The sequence below is a fragment of the Colletotrichum abscissum genome (genome assembly GCF_030869225.1).
Source record: "Colletotrichum abscissum strain IMI 504890 chromosome Unknown Scaffold_8.1, whole genome shotgun sequence".
In the NCBI taxonomy this organism is placed as follows: domain Eukaryota; kingdom Fungi; phylum Ascomycota; class Sordariomycetes; order Glomerellales; family Glomerellaceae; genus Colletotrichum; species Colletotrichum abscissum.
This window is the reverse complement of record NW_026850525.1, coordinates 932,220-945,809: the sequence shown is the minus strand read 5'-3', so window position 1 is coordinate 945,809 and position 13,590 is coordinate 932,220. Positions and strand designations below refer to the sequence as shown.

The window sequence follows — 13,590 nt, the reverse complement described above, 5'->3', positions numbered from 1 at the left end:
GCTTTCGGAATAAGTTGCCGGGATATCTTTGAGGCAGTTATTGTTGTCCGAGTCCCATTTGTTGAAGGCGAGAGTTTCGATAATGAAAATCATATGAAAGTGCGAATGCAACGAAAGAGGGCAACGACGACAACCCCGAGCTCGGCCAATGACGGACGACCTGTTCGGAGGCAAACCAACGCGGGACGCCGCCGCTGTGCCTGGAAAGTGGAGATTTTCGGGCTTATGTAATTACCCGTCCAAGCTTGGGCCAAGACCTCTCTAGATGGCCAGTGCTTCTCAATAGGTACGTATCTCAATCAGTGAAGGTGCCGGTTCCCTCCAGTCCCGCCTGTCTGTCACTTGGAAGCTTCCTTTACTTTTACCAACATCCTCCTAACTTGGAGAGTTCAACACCAAATCTCCTAGGCGCCTCCATCAAGTGATGGTTCACGAGAGCTGCAGATGGGCGGGCACTACCAAGTTCAACCCCTATCTCGTCACTGCTTGTCTCGGCGCATTTCGACTCACCGGATCCCAGATGCCGCACTCGACAAATCACTCTTCATCACTCTCATCTCCCTCTATGCGCATTACGAGCTCAAGTGGCTCCGCTACCACGCTCTAGGCTCTCACGGCTCTCTAGGAATCTGGAAAGACTGGGAACTTCTTTCGAGCCAAGAGCTTCACAGTCATGGGCAGGCGCTTGCAACTTCGAGATGAAGATTGCCCATTTGCTGCTGCACCATTCTCTAAGCGCCCACGATACACAGCCAATCATGAAGCTTCGCTACGCAGTAGAACAAGATGCCACCATGCAGGGCTCCATACATCGACGTTGTTCAGGCTCTTTGGCTCCTGGTCACTGGTCACTGGTCACCACTGCCTGGGACTGCAAACTCAACCACTTGTTTCTCTCGACACTCCTGGGCAGCTGGCTCACTCTCATCGTCGAGGAGGCCACCGAGGCGGCGACGAGACCCATCTCGCCCATTCCCTGCAAATGCCATGCCAGCCCGGCCACGCCCTCCCGTGTGAGGTGGTGGTGTCTACAGTCTGTGTGCGGCGGTGCGGCCTGCCTATGCCTTGACGAATATCCAAGTTTCCCACCCCTCTCTCTCTTCTCTGCCGCTGGCGAGCGCCTCCCCCCCTGGTTCCCGGTCCCATCCCATCCCCATCCTGGCCCCATGTCCCTACCTTATGCTGCCGCTTTGCACTTTGCCCAATGCTTCCCGCTGCCAGACCCAAACCCTACCTGGCGCTTGCTTGCTTCCCTCCTGCTCCTGTCGTCCTATCTGGCACGTTCTTATTCTTCGTCCTGGACGCGCTCTCCCCTCTGGTTGATAGTTCTCGGCTTCTGACCTTTTTTTTTCTCTTGAAAAACACACGTTTGGAAAATACACTGGTTTTGTTTCCGTGCCGCAGCCGTTTCATCCATCTGACGGGCCTAACAACCGGCCGGCCATATCTGCGACCTCTCCCGTGAGACTCGAACCTGGACCCCACCACCCCTCATCAGCAGCTGCGATCCTCTCAAGCATCCAACGATAGGCACGAAACCTCGACCTTCGACAGCTCCTATAAATAACTTTTTGCTCCCCCTGACCTGCAGACTTGAGCTCTCGCAGTGCGTCATTCGCATCCCGCATCAAGCATCCGCGTACCTGCGCAAGTCGGCCGGCCCCCAGATATCCGTACATATCTATCTTTGGCCAGATTCGACGATACCACATCGCCGCCCATCATGGAGCGCAGTCGCGGCCTTCCCGATGCCGAACTGTTCCTTCACAAGCCCGCCGAAGAAGACTGCGATAGCCCGACCGTTGAACCCTTGAGAATATTCAAACCTCAGAGTCCCAACCCCGCCAACGACCGCTTCAAGTACCCCGCGCCTCCGTCCGCCTCTGGCTCCTCCTCCTTCACATCGAAGCCGACCTTCCCTCTACCACCAGGCGCCTCGAGCTCAGCTGCCCCTCTGCCGTATCCCGACGAGGAGGATCTTCGACCTGGAAAACCTACCAAACCCACCATCACCGCCCCGAAGCGATTTGGCTCCGACTACAATGATACTACCCCGCGCTTCAATGCGACCAGCCCCGTAGAGACCAAGAGTCCTACCCTCGCCGAGCGACGCGGCACCGGTCCGAGGCCCTTGGGCGCCACATCTCCTCAGAGCCCGGCTGGCGACGACGGCGGCCTTTTCGCGAAGCCCCTGACGGCGCCGCAACCTCAGCGACCGGCTGCTTCGACTACAAACTACCCGTCTTACACCAAGAAGCCCTACTACCCGCCACCGGGTGGCGCATCCAGTTCTACGCCGCCCGCCCAGAGCCAGAGCCAGTACCAGGCCCGGCCACCACCTCAGAGTGCTCAGAGCGCTGATCATCTCGAGATGCCCGGCCAGAACAGCGTGAACAGGTTCGCCTCGACAGCTTCAACCTCCACAACCCGCGCCAGCCGAGGATCCCCACCCCCGCCAGAGACCCCAATCGTTGAACCAGGGGTCATCCCGGGCGGCGGTATCGAGGCGCGATATGCCGCCTCTGGCATCTCGGGCACGGCGACACTGACCAGCCTGCAGGCGCAACAGGCACAGAGCGCTGCAGCTTCCCAGAGATTGGCGCAGTATGGAGGAGCACCACCACCCGCGCGGCCATGGACTCCCACGGAGAACCCAGAGAACCAACCTCATGGTCCGCCCACAGTATACCAGGGCATGAACCCAGTTACGAGTCCTACGCAACCTACCTTCAGTCCTCCCCCTCAACAAGCAGAGAACCAAGGGGAACAGACGAACCTGCAAGTCAGCGTTCTGGAGCAGGATTATCAGCGACTAGGCTTGAACGATCCCCCGCCAGCCTACTCGAGTGTCACGCCTTCAGGCAACCCATCTTACCCAGCCGAGAAGCAACGGCCCACTCAGCAAAGGGCAGATTCAACGCCGTCCGTGTCCACGGCCTCTGCTGCTCAGTCGCCCCCGAAGAAGCCCGCGACTGTCGGCCCTGCAGCAGCCGGGCTCGCGTCACCTTCGTTGCAAGGCCACCCCGCCTTTGCCAACGACCCGAGGCCAGAGCAAAACGGACAGCCCTCGTCATCCCAAGCACAGAATGCCCCTGTCACGCAGACTGTACAAGCACCTCCTTCCTTCCAAGGCGCTGGCCCTTCTTCGCCGCCACCGCTACCCGAGGGCTGGATCGCCCACCTAGACCAGAACTCGGGACAGTACTATTATATTCATCTGGCTTCTCAGGCGACGCAATGGGAGTTCCCCAAGGGGCCCAATCCTATTACACACGAGGCAGCTCCCTTGTCTCCTACGGCGTCGACGTACGGCAACCCACTCGCATCGCCCATGTTTGGCAAGCAGGCCATGGCCTCTCCAATGTTTCCCCCTCAGACACCGGGCTATGCTGAGAGCATCATGAGTGTTGCTGCGTCCCAAACGCCTACAACTGCTGGATTTTCTGGACCACCTCCAAGCGCCGGTGTTGACATGTACAGGATCCAGCCCACGAATGGTGTATACTTTGGACCGTATCTCCGCTACTGCAACATGGACTTTGAAAAGGGGACATGGCTGGGTAGCATCATGATCGTGACGGACGCACCGCAGCCCCCGACCATTCACATTCACCCGAGCAACGACCTTTCACCTAACCCGCGACAGTTGGTGCCGCACAATATCTTCACTCATCAGCGCTGGACGTTTTACAAGTACGATATTGAGCTGCCCATGAGTGAGAGCGGGACCGAGAGATGGACGTACGCAGTCACTTCTCATCTGGGATGCACGAGATACGAGTTTGTCATTGCCGGCCGCCATGAAGTCGGCTGGAGGTTCATCGCTCACTCGAACAACGACTTTGCCGCCTCAACATCTCAGGCCGAGCGCTCCAAACTCGGTGGCGTGGGCTTCATGTGGAAGGACGTGCTTCAAAAGAACGTCGACTGCGGCGGCTTCCACGTTCAGCTCGGAATGGGCAACCAAATTTACGGTGACAGACTATGGAAAGAGGTGCCCCTGCTGAAGCAGTGGTTGGCGATGAGCGGCAGAGACAACAGGAAGAACGCGCAATGGACCGCGCGCCACGAGGAGGACGTCTCGCACGCCTACTTCCATTACTATACCAGCCACTTTGACCAGCCTTACCTACGAGAGGCCTTTGCTCAGATTCCGCATGTTTTGCAGATTGACGACCATGACATGTAAGTGCAGTTTTGTACCTTTTGATATGTGAAATAACTGACCTGGCCCAGTTTCGACGGCTACGGCTCGTATCCCGAGTACATGCAAGGGTCCCAAATGTTCAAAAACGTAGGTCGCATTGCCGTCGAGATGTACCTTCTCTTTCAGCATCACACCACGGTAGAGATCCTCCGCAACGTCAGTAACGACATGGACCTCTTTACAATCACCGGCCAAGGGTGGCACTTTGTCAAGTACCTCGGTCCAGCCGTCTGCGTCGTCGGACCAGACTGCCGCTCCGAGAGGAACCAAGCCCGCGTCATGGCCGGGCCGACCTACCAGGGCATATTCCCCAAGGTCGCGACGCTGCCTCCCAGCGTACAGCACTGCATCTGGATGGTCTCCGTGCCGCTGCTGTACCCGCGCCTCGAGGCGGTCGAGAGCTTGGCAGGCGCCGTCGCGACGGGCAAAAAGGTTGTCAATACCTCGTACAACATCCTCGGTAAGGTTACGAGCTCCGTGGCCGGCGTCGTTGGCGGTAAGGACGTTGTCGCGCAGGGCTTCACGCAGGTGAAGAAGGCAGTCGGCAAGTCTGGTCTCATGGGCAACGTCCTGAACCAGTTTGGCGAGATTGACATTGCCGAGATCCTCAAGGACATGTGGACGCACGAGTCCAAGGACCTGGAGAGGACGTACTTTATCCGCACGCTCCAAGGCATCTCCCAGCAAAAGGGCATTCGCATGACTTTCTTGTCAGGAGGTGAGTTCCCAAACCCAACGACTCTTCCCTTTTTCTCATGTTTGTCCCAACCCACTGACAAATGCCACGCAGACGTCAACTGCGCAGGAGCAGGCCTGGTCCACGACCCAACCCACCCGAGCGACCACAAGACAATGTACCAAGTAATCACCTCCCCCATCGTAGCCCAGCCCGCGAGCAACTACATCCTCAAGCTCCTCCACAACAACAAGAGCCTCTACGTGCCGCAAAACGGCCACAAGTCCAATCACGAGGTGTCCGATTCCAAGGAGGACATGATGGAGATTTTCCACACCGACGCCTCGGGCTCCGCGCGCGAGCTCAAGAAGCTCATGGGACGCAGGAACTACGTCGCCGTCGTGGCGTACGACCCAGAGACCGTCGCCGGTGGTCCTGGTGGTGTCAGTGGGTCGCAGTATGCGGGTAGCATCGTCAACGGAGGACAACAGCAGCAGCAGCAACAGGGGTTGCAAAAGTTGAGTTTGGCGGTGGATTTTGTCGTGCAGGGTGATGGTGCGTTTACGGCGCCGACAAAGTATGGGCCGGTGATTGTGCCCCATTTGGAGTTTGGGAGGTAAAGAAGAGGTGGGCGGGTGTGGACGGTGATGGTGATGGTGATGGTGATGGTGATGGTGTTGTCATTTTTTCTTGGATTTACTTTAATATCTCTCTGCCTTTCTCTCTAGCAACCCCATCCCCAAGGTATACAGCGGTAGCTTGACGACCTGATGATATACTTCAAATCTACAACATTGATTCTCGCAGCTCGTACGCGACATTGTGACTTTTGCCATCATCTACTATTTTGAGTGATCATTGTACTTCATTTCCATTTGCTGCTCTACTGAAAATTCAAGTCTCGAAAGCGGGCCTGTTATGGCCGCTCTCGACATGTCGCAGGTCTGTTGTTCCCCAAGGCCACAGCCCACGACCACAAAGTCTAGAAAGCTGGCCCCATGACATCTCAACCCCATTTTCGTTGGCTTCATTCGCTGGTCAAGCTAGGTTCATTTATTCCGGCTTGCAAGTCCATTTGTAAGATTCCCTCTCAGAGCCTACTCCTCTCCGCCGCGGTTCACAAGTCAAACGTCTCCTTGAGGATGCGAATGGTATCCTCGGGGCCGGTAACAGAGTGACCAATGGTGCGCTCGTCGACGTAAATCTCGTAGTCGTTTCCGCCCTCGGCCGTCTTGTCGCCAAAGAAGTGAATCTGCTCGTACTTGACGCCGCCCTCCTTCTCCGCCTCCCTCTCGAGGTGCTGGAGGCAGTACGTCTTGTCCCAGCCGGTGGGGAAGACGTCGAACGAGATCTGGCCGCCGATGCTGAACGTCAGGCCCAGGTGGCCAAACTTCTCGCGGAGCTTGGCGACGAAGTCGCGGCGGACGTTGTGGATCTTGTCGTAGGCCTCGAAGGCCTGGCGCTCCTCGTTGGAGGCGTTGCGGCCGATGGGGGAGATGTTGACCATGCCGTTGCGGAACTCGATAAAGGTGCCGCGCTTGATGGGGATGTCGAGGTCGGCGATGTGGTGGAGGGCGAAGCGGACGAGCTCCTTGTACTGGTCCTCGCCAATGTACTTTATGAAGCTGTTGGAGGCGAGGGGCTGGCCGAGCTTGTAGGCCGTCAGGCCGTTCTCGGAGAAGCAGAAGTCGAAGAGGGTGGTGACGGGGGTGGTGGCGTTGCCGAGCTGCTCTTGCTGCTTGGAGTAGTCGGAGCCGCCGACGAAGCCGATGGCGCACTTTTGGCGGAGGCGGGCGAGGAGGTCGAGGATCTCCGGGGAGGCGGCCTGGAGGAAGGGGGGGAAGGAGGTGTTAGCTTGGATGGGATTTCCTGGTGTAATGCGACGAGCAATTTCTCTGGGAAGGAGTGGAGCTGGGAGGAGGCCGGAGGTATTTAAAATCTGATTTTGGAAGAGGAGCTTACCAGACGAGCGGGAGTGAGGGTGCCGTCGACGTCAAAGAGGCAGATGGTGTTCTTCAGAGGGCGCTCCGTGAGGGGAGGGTAGCTGGGGAGAGAGGTAGCCATCGTGACGGTGTTTGTTCTTGTGAATGCTGGCACAATGCAGGTTCAATTTCGGTATTGCGTTTGGTGGTGAAGCTTTGAGGAAAGAAGCTTTGTCGTGAGAATTGCGCGCTTCGAGGGATGGGAGGAGGGATGGGGAAAAGTCCAATGGGAAAGTTGAGCAAAGGGAGGGCGGTCAATCGTGCAGGAAAGGAAGCTCTCCTTTTCGGGATGTGGCAGGCGCGGCGCGGGGTTGCTTTTTGGATGGCGGGGCAAGTGAGGTACTGTGGTGCACTGGTGCTTGTTGCGGTTCAAGGGTCCCCCTCTAATGGGTCTGGGTCTGGGCCTTGTGTAAGGTGTAGTACGGAGTGGGCAGTTGGGTGGGCTTTGAGCTGCAGGTGCGAAGAACCAAGAACATCGGGTTCGAATCAGTGCGATGTCGAACTTGATTTATAACTTTTCCTGAAGCTGTATCTTTCTTCAATGTTTACCACAAGCATTGGCAGGTATGATTTGACAATAGATTCGCAATTGTCTGCTGACCGAACACAATCACATCTTCCAACTTGCCAGATCTCTTAATTGCCCATCTCTTGATGATCTGTCCTTGTCTACCTCATCAACTTCGCTATTATTACACCGAGCTGTGGACAGCTTGCCTCTGACCCCTATGTGCAAACGGCAACGATACGAAGGCATTGGCATTGAAACGAGATGAGATACGCCATTCAAGTGATCACGTCTGAAACTCGCCCGCTGGATCATCTACGCCATGTATTGGGGCAGTGCTGAGATGACGAGTTGTTTTGTTTCCGCCAGGAACGTGGTAATACCGGGGGGGAGATGTAGACATCGTGGCCTCTGCGAACCTGGAAGTTAGGTTCCCTGAGCAGATCACTATGAGGCGCAAGGAACGATAGATTGCAATTTACAGCGGACTAGGAGGGCACTAAGAATACGCTAGGCGACGGAGGATCGTGGGCTTGTGATGGGACCTGGAACGGGCTGGGAATACTGCCCCTTGCGGCGGCCCCCCGGCAGGGATGCGTGCTCCGGGGCTCGAGGGTGGAGCCGTCCCCGGCTCCGACTTGGTGACCTTCACCTTAGTACCTTGGGTGCCTTGACGTCGGTGCATACCTTCCATCAATTACACGACCAATCTACCATTACTCACTGGTTGCTAGAGGACAGATATCTCTCTTCAATGTTTCTAAGCTAACACGCAATCCGACAACTACGCGAAATAATCAACTACCACCCTTACCCAGTGACGATCATGCTGCGCCTCTGTTTCGAAACAGTCCGGCTAGCAGCAATAATATGTGAGTGAGTCACTCTCTCATCTTAGACGTTCGAGCCAGCGAGAGCCCTGGAGGTCAATCGTAAACACCTTCGGCACAAGTAGCACGTTTTTGACAATTTCCCTTGCAAGATGTTGCCGCCTCACTCAATCCATCTCTTGACCGGCTGATTCCCAAGAGTCTCTTCTTCGTCACCGGTACCGCCCACAGGCTGCTGTGCCCGACGACCGAGTCCTATTTCATGGCCAGCATCAGTTGAATAAAGTAACTCAGAGTGAGGACGTCAATCGAAGGACCAAACTTACCTTGCCCAGAGGTCGTCGTCTCGCCGCTTCTAGTGATGTCGGTCTTGCCCTCACTACTATTAAAGACATCCTCATCTTCACGCAAACCCCCCTTCTCGAATCCGGTACCGTCACCGGCCTCTCGCTTGGTGTGAGAGCCGAATCCCTTCTTCTCAGCAGAAGAGTCGGATTCCCCTTCAGGGAGCGTCTCGCCCTCAGTGGTATCCCTCGCATTTGACCTCGAAACGGCCAGACCATCATCACGTTGGACTTTGGTCTGCTTCCCTTCACCTTGCCCTTCACCTTCACCTTCAACCTCACCAGTCCCCTCCCCAGCCTCCAACTTACCATCAGTCCCTCCCAACTTCCCCTCCTCCATCTTCTCACCATCACCGCCGCCAAACCTAGTAGCGAGGTCCTTCTCAATCTTAGCAAGATCCTTCTTTCCCTCCTCACCACCACCGCCGTGGTTATAAGCCGTGAAAGCCCTCTGCGCAACATCCCCAATCTCGGTGTAATCAGGTCCCTTGCCGCCAGCTTGATCCGCCTGGAATCCAGCAAAGGCCTTTTTGGCGGCTGACCCGACATCCGCCCATTCCTGGCCGTTCGTGGTAGTCGTTGTCGTTGTCTGAGGAATTGACGAATCCCGCTGCTGCTGTTGTTGATCCTTCTTGCCTTGGTCTTTGCCGGCGAGTTGCTGGGCCAAATCTGTGAGTTTGTCAAAGCCTCCCATGTTGGGTGTCTGAAATTCTCAACCTTTTTGGGTAGGTAGTGAGGTAGAAACTGGTAGGGCAAGTGAAATCCGAGTTGAGTGTGATTTGTTTTGCGTGGCTTGTTATAACCAAGGTTGGCATGAACTGGAATGACCTCACACCAGGAAGAGCCTTTGCTCGGTCATTCAAATCTCATTTTATACTTTACTACTGCTCTTATCGTCTGTCAATGATCCAATGTTGTCAGTCACCAAAGTGACGCGCCGTCCCCCCCTCGTGGAAGGGCATAAGTTGGCCAAAACACAAAAAGGTGTACATAATGACATGTCTTGGCAACCACACTCAGACGTACATGTACTTGCACACACGGAGCTGTGCTGAGCTGAGCTGAGCTCTAGAAACAGAAAGGAGAGATCAACACCAGATGAAGCGTTTGCTTTAAGTCTTGGCATCGCAACGCTGCACATTGCGTAGTTGGCATTCCATAATGTTCGTCTCAATACGCTGGTTGGGACACGTCACAACTTCGGTTACTGATGCCCTTTCGCTCACAAGGGGTCTGGTGGTGCACGTACGGAAAGGAAGACAGAAACACATCAGATGGTAATCAACGTCTGCAACGTAGGACCGTGCCTGAGTGCCTTCAACCTCGTTCGTAGAAAAAGCTGTTCGCTAGATGAAACAGCAACCATCACCAACACATCACGAGACTTTGACACGTTAAAGAAGCTAATGAGGTATCAAGCCAACCGAGATGCTTGTGTAAGAGGGACGCTAGCATCTGTGTTATTTATTTTTATAAACTAATGTATATGTAGATTCGTGTTTCCTCTTTTGTACTCAGAAGGTAAGGACTGTCTATAAGTGGAAAGACAGAGAGTTTTCGTTTATTCTTCTCGTCGCACGCTATGCTTGGGTATACTCATACGGCGCAATGCAATAACGCAATATTGATACAGTCTGTACGTGTGCCAGCAGTCAAAAGGGAGAAATGTACCGTTAGAAAGATAGGGAATAGGACACGTCAGTCCACACTCCGGTCAGCTCGACAACAACGTTGACGATGGTGCTGATCATCCACAACACAATGAGACCGTAACCGATCTTCCGTGACATCACCCACTTGTTCATAGGTACGATGATGAGGAGGCCAAGCAGTGTGATGAGTAGCGTGATGGCCGAGATCATCAACGTGCCTCCAATTTGAATGTTGTACGAGTGGTACTTGAATGGCTTGTCTGGGTGTTTCTTATGTCGGTGGTTGGCGGCCTGGACCATCATGTAGACGCCGCCGATTCCTATACCGAGCAGGATATTGAGCATTGGCCCACCAAAGCACGCAGACCTAAAAGTAGTTAGCATGGCTGTCGTCGGTATGTGGAGATAGGTAGGTGAAGACTTACAATGCCATGACGGGGAAACCGAGCCGGGCAACGGTGATATCGGCAATTAGATCGCCCACACTGTTGCCCGCTGCGAAGATGGTCAGGCCCAGGAGGGCTTCTGATATGCCGAAAATGACGCCGACTGCTTTCAAGACACCGACGACTTCTCCGGCGATGGTAGAAATCCAGGCGATGGCAATGATGAAACCCATGAAGCAAAGCAAGAAATGGTACTTTGGCTTCTTATCAGGACTAGTCGATAGGAGAAGGAAGCCGAGAAGAATTGTGGATCCTAGGAGTGTATACAGGATGAGTCTGACGAGGACCTTGTAGGGTTGTTGGAAGTCTTCCTTCATGTTTGCCCAGAGAATGATGACGGCGAACAAAGGCCCGGTGAAGAGCTGGATCGCGACGAGCCATCTGTTCCAATGTCCCGACTCGTCTACAGGAGCTAGACTGCTCTCCGAAGGCAACGGCTTGGCGGGTTTTATGGCTTGTGGGTGACTCGTAGGTATTTCAGTTGCCACACGCGCACCACTCGGAGAATCGATAGCAATGAGCGCTGGAGAGCCCTTGGGGGAGTGATCAAGTGACTGCCCACGAGAGTGCGACAGAGTAGCCCGTCTGAAGCGCTGCCACTCCGTCTCTCCCTCATTGTCGTCGTAGGCGTCGGCAGGCACTGGAGCGTCGCAGTGGGAGTGGTCTCGCATCATGGGATCCACGGCAGTCTCGTCGGATGAATCATCCGCACTCTCATTTTCGACAACCGGAAGTGTCAACACCAAGAGCAAGATGCTTGGTACAGATATAGCACTGACAAATCTGTCCCAGTGGCTTTTCTGCTTCCATCCTAGCAGAGTCGGGAACAATGTTGCCCAAAAGATGTGCGGCGGAGGCAGAATGGCGTATGGCCACCACCTTACAGGTTTGGGGTTGGCCATCTCATAAGGCGCAAATGGCACTTCGAGGCGAGCCGGTCCAGGCGGCGCAAAAAACTCGGTCGGTTCGGTCTGAGCAGCAGGCGTTAAAACAAGAGGCGATTCGGTGTAACCAGGGAAGGGCGATGCAGGCGAAGATCCGACGCTCATGCTGCCACGCCGACTTGGTATTTGGAGGGAAAGTTGACCAGGTGATGGCCGAGCCTCCAACGGTTCGCTCCCCCCACTGTCCTGTCTTTGTGGTACGGCGTCGACTGGAGGAGGTGCCAAGTTACCACCGATTTTGTAAGCTGGTGACAGACTTCGGTTTCTGCCCTCTTGGGCCTTTATCTGTTGGATCGGGTCTGCGGGTGTTGGGAAGCGCCACGGCGATGGCGAATGGTCACGACTGTTAATAGATCCGGGGATATCGCCAGAGGACAAGGCCCGATTCCTGTTCTGACCATATTCCTCAACGGCACCTATCGTGTATCTTCCTGAGTCGGATGGCGGCCCTCCCACTGTATTCGTTTCACTTTGTCCCCCGAGGTGGTTGACTGAGTAGGCCCGTCCATGCATCGGTCTCATCCTGTGGTTGCTTTCCTTCTGCAATTGAGCCAGAGCAGATCGGAATTCGAGAGCGCCGACTAGACTGGGACGAATAGGCGTGAGTGTGTTGCGCCTTCTGCCTCTAGGACGCAACACTCGCATGCTGCTGGCCATCTCTGCGACGACGTGCCGCCCATGATCGCTGTCTTCCGCCTCCTCGTCACTCTCTCCTTGACCATCAACTTCGATCCTAGGGCCAGCTTCCAATGCGTTGATGTCTCCAGCACTGGAAGCGGCTGCGGAGGTGACGTGCCGGTTCTCATCGTCGGGATCATCCCGGTATGGTTCCGGTGCCAGCTCGTCACTGAGATGCCCCACCGTCCCGTAGACATGACCTCGTGCGGCTGCTTCCCGGACCCGCCGCTGGCTCCGCCTTGTTGAGTACCAATGCCATGTGACAACGGTAACCACGTAGAAGATGTAGTAACAGACCATCGTTATGCATTCCCATAAATGCAGGTGGCCATCTGCCAGGAACACCATGGTGAAGCAGACAGCCACGATGAAGAAAGAGAGATCCCTGACGTACGTCTTCCTGCCAACTTTAAACTCGCGAACCAAAGCCATGGACCCGGCAACGACGGCGGTGATGAAGCTTGCAGCACCGATCAGCTCTCCAACAGCCATGCTGGCGCTATTGGAGCCCATGGCTGCAAAAGTACTGAAGACGTCGGGTGAGCCATTGCCAAAGGCGAGGAAGGTGACGCCAGCCAAACTCTCGCTGAGGCCGAGGATGGCAGAGATTGTGCTGAGATTAACGCTGAAGAAGTCGCTGGCGGCGATGCCAATAGTGGTGAAGAGCAAGCCGAGCCAGCAGACCAGGATAATGAAGGCCAACCACTGAGCCTTACCAAGGTCGCAATAATACAGCGTCAGGTAGGAGAGGAGGCCAGCCTCGTCCTCGGCGCAGTGAGCCTTGACAAAGGCACACTGATCATCGGCGCGGTGGACATCTCGGCACTCGGTGAACTCGGATCGTTTGGCGAGGGGTGAGGATGAGAGTGAGAATGAGGCATCTTGCAGTTGGAGCTGTCGTTGGGTGGCCTTGGTCAAGATGGACCAGGATGCCAAAAGACATATTAAGAATACGGTCGCGTAGAAAGGCCGCAAGCGAAGGGCGCCCCCTCGAATCTTGGAGGACGTTGGCATGTCTGACGTCAAAAGCTGATTGTAATTGGCTCATCCGAAGCCATGGCAGAGACCGCGCTGTCGCGTTGGCGTGGCCGTGAAGCCGCTCGTTCCGCTGGACAAGGAGGAACAGATGTCTCTCAATGGAGTTTGCTATACAAAAAAGAGGGCTGCAGCGGGTTTGAGCTGAACAGCAAATGCAAGCGCTTCTCACCTTCATGTACGACTCATGGGGTTCTACCGTCCGAGGGAGGCAGCCCGGGAAAACCTGCCCAGCCTCCTTCAGGAACTATGAGCGACGCAAGCTTCTTGGCCACCACCAGGCTGGAA

The 13,590-nt window shown here is 55.4% G+C and overlaps 5 protein-coding genes across 5 annotated transcripts; 2 read left to right on the top strand and 3 right to left on the bottom strand.

Moving 5' to 3' along the window:
• Window positions 1-794: 794 nt before the first annotated feature.
• Window positions 795-1,340, top strand: CABS01_04304 (uncharacterized protein; the record flags this gene model as incomplete). Its single annotated transcript, XM_060537675.1, has 1 exon — window positions 795-1,340. One exon carries the CDS (start codon window positions 795-797, stop codon window positions 1,338-1,340), a length of 546 nt encoding a protein of 181 aa, XP_060390520.1.
• A 383-nt stretch (window positions 1,341-1,723) lies between these two features.
• CABS01_04303 (WW domain-containing protein) lies at window positions 1,724-5,503 on the top strand (the record flags this gene model as incomplete). The annotated part of the gene is made up of 3 exons (XM_060537674.1): window positions 1,724-4,185; window positions 4,237-4,925; window positions 4,998-5,503. The coding sequence occupies 3 exons, from the start codon at window positions 1,724-1,726 to the stop codon at window positions 5,501-5,503; spliced, it is 3,657 nt and encodes a 1,218-aa protein (XP_060390519.1).
• Window positions 5,504-6,000: 497 nt separating this feature from the next.
• Window positions 6,001-6,947, bottom strand: CABS01_04302 (phosphomannomutase; the record flags this gene model as incomplete). Its single annotated transcript, XM_060537673.1, has 2 exons — window positions 6,001-6,708; window positions 6,846-6,947. The coding sequence occupies 2 exons, from the start codon at window positions 6,945-6,947 to the stop codon at window positions 6,001-6,003; spliced, it is 810 nt and encodes a 269-aa protein (XP_060390518.1).
• A 1,419-nt stretch (window positions 6,948-8,366) lies between these two features.
• On the bottom strand, window positions 8,367-9,241 carry CABS01_04301 (uncharacterized protein; the record flags this gene model as incomplete). Its single annotated transcript, XM_060537672.1, has 2 exons — window positions 8,367-8,458; window positions 8,530-9,241. The coding sequence occupies 2 exons, from the start codon at window positions 9,239-9,241 to the stop codon at window positions 8,367-8,369; spliced, it is 804 nt and encodes a 267-aa protein (XP_060390517.1).
• Window positions 9,242-10,220: 979 nt separating this feature from the next.
• Window positions 10,221-13,281, bottom strand: CABS01_04300 (sodium/calcium exchanger protein; the record flags this gene model as incomplete). Its single annotated transcript, XM_060537671.1, has 2 exons — window positions 10,221-10,566; window positions 10,625-13,281. 2 exons carry the CDS (start codon window positions 13,279-13,281, stop codon window positions 10,221-10,223), a joined length of 3,003 nt encoding a protein of 1,000 aa, XP_060390516.1.
• Between the last annotated feature and the right edge of the window lie 309 nt (window positions 13,282-13,590).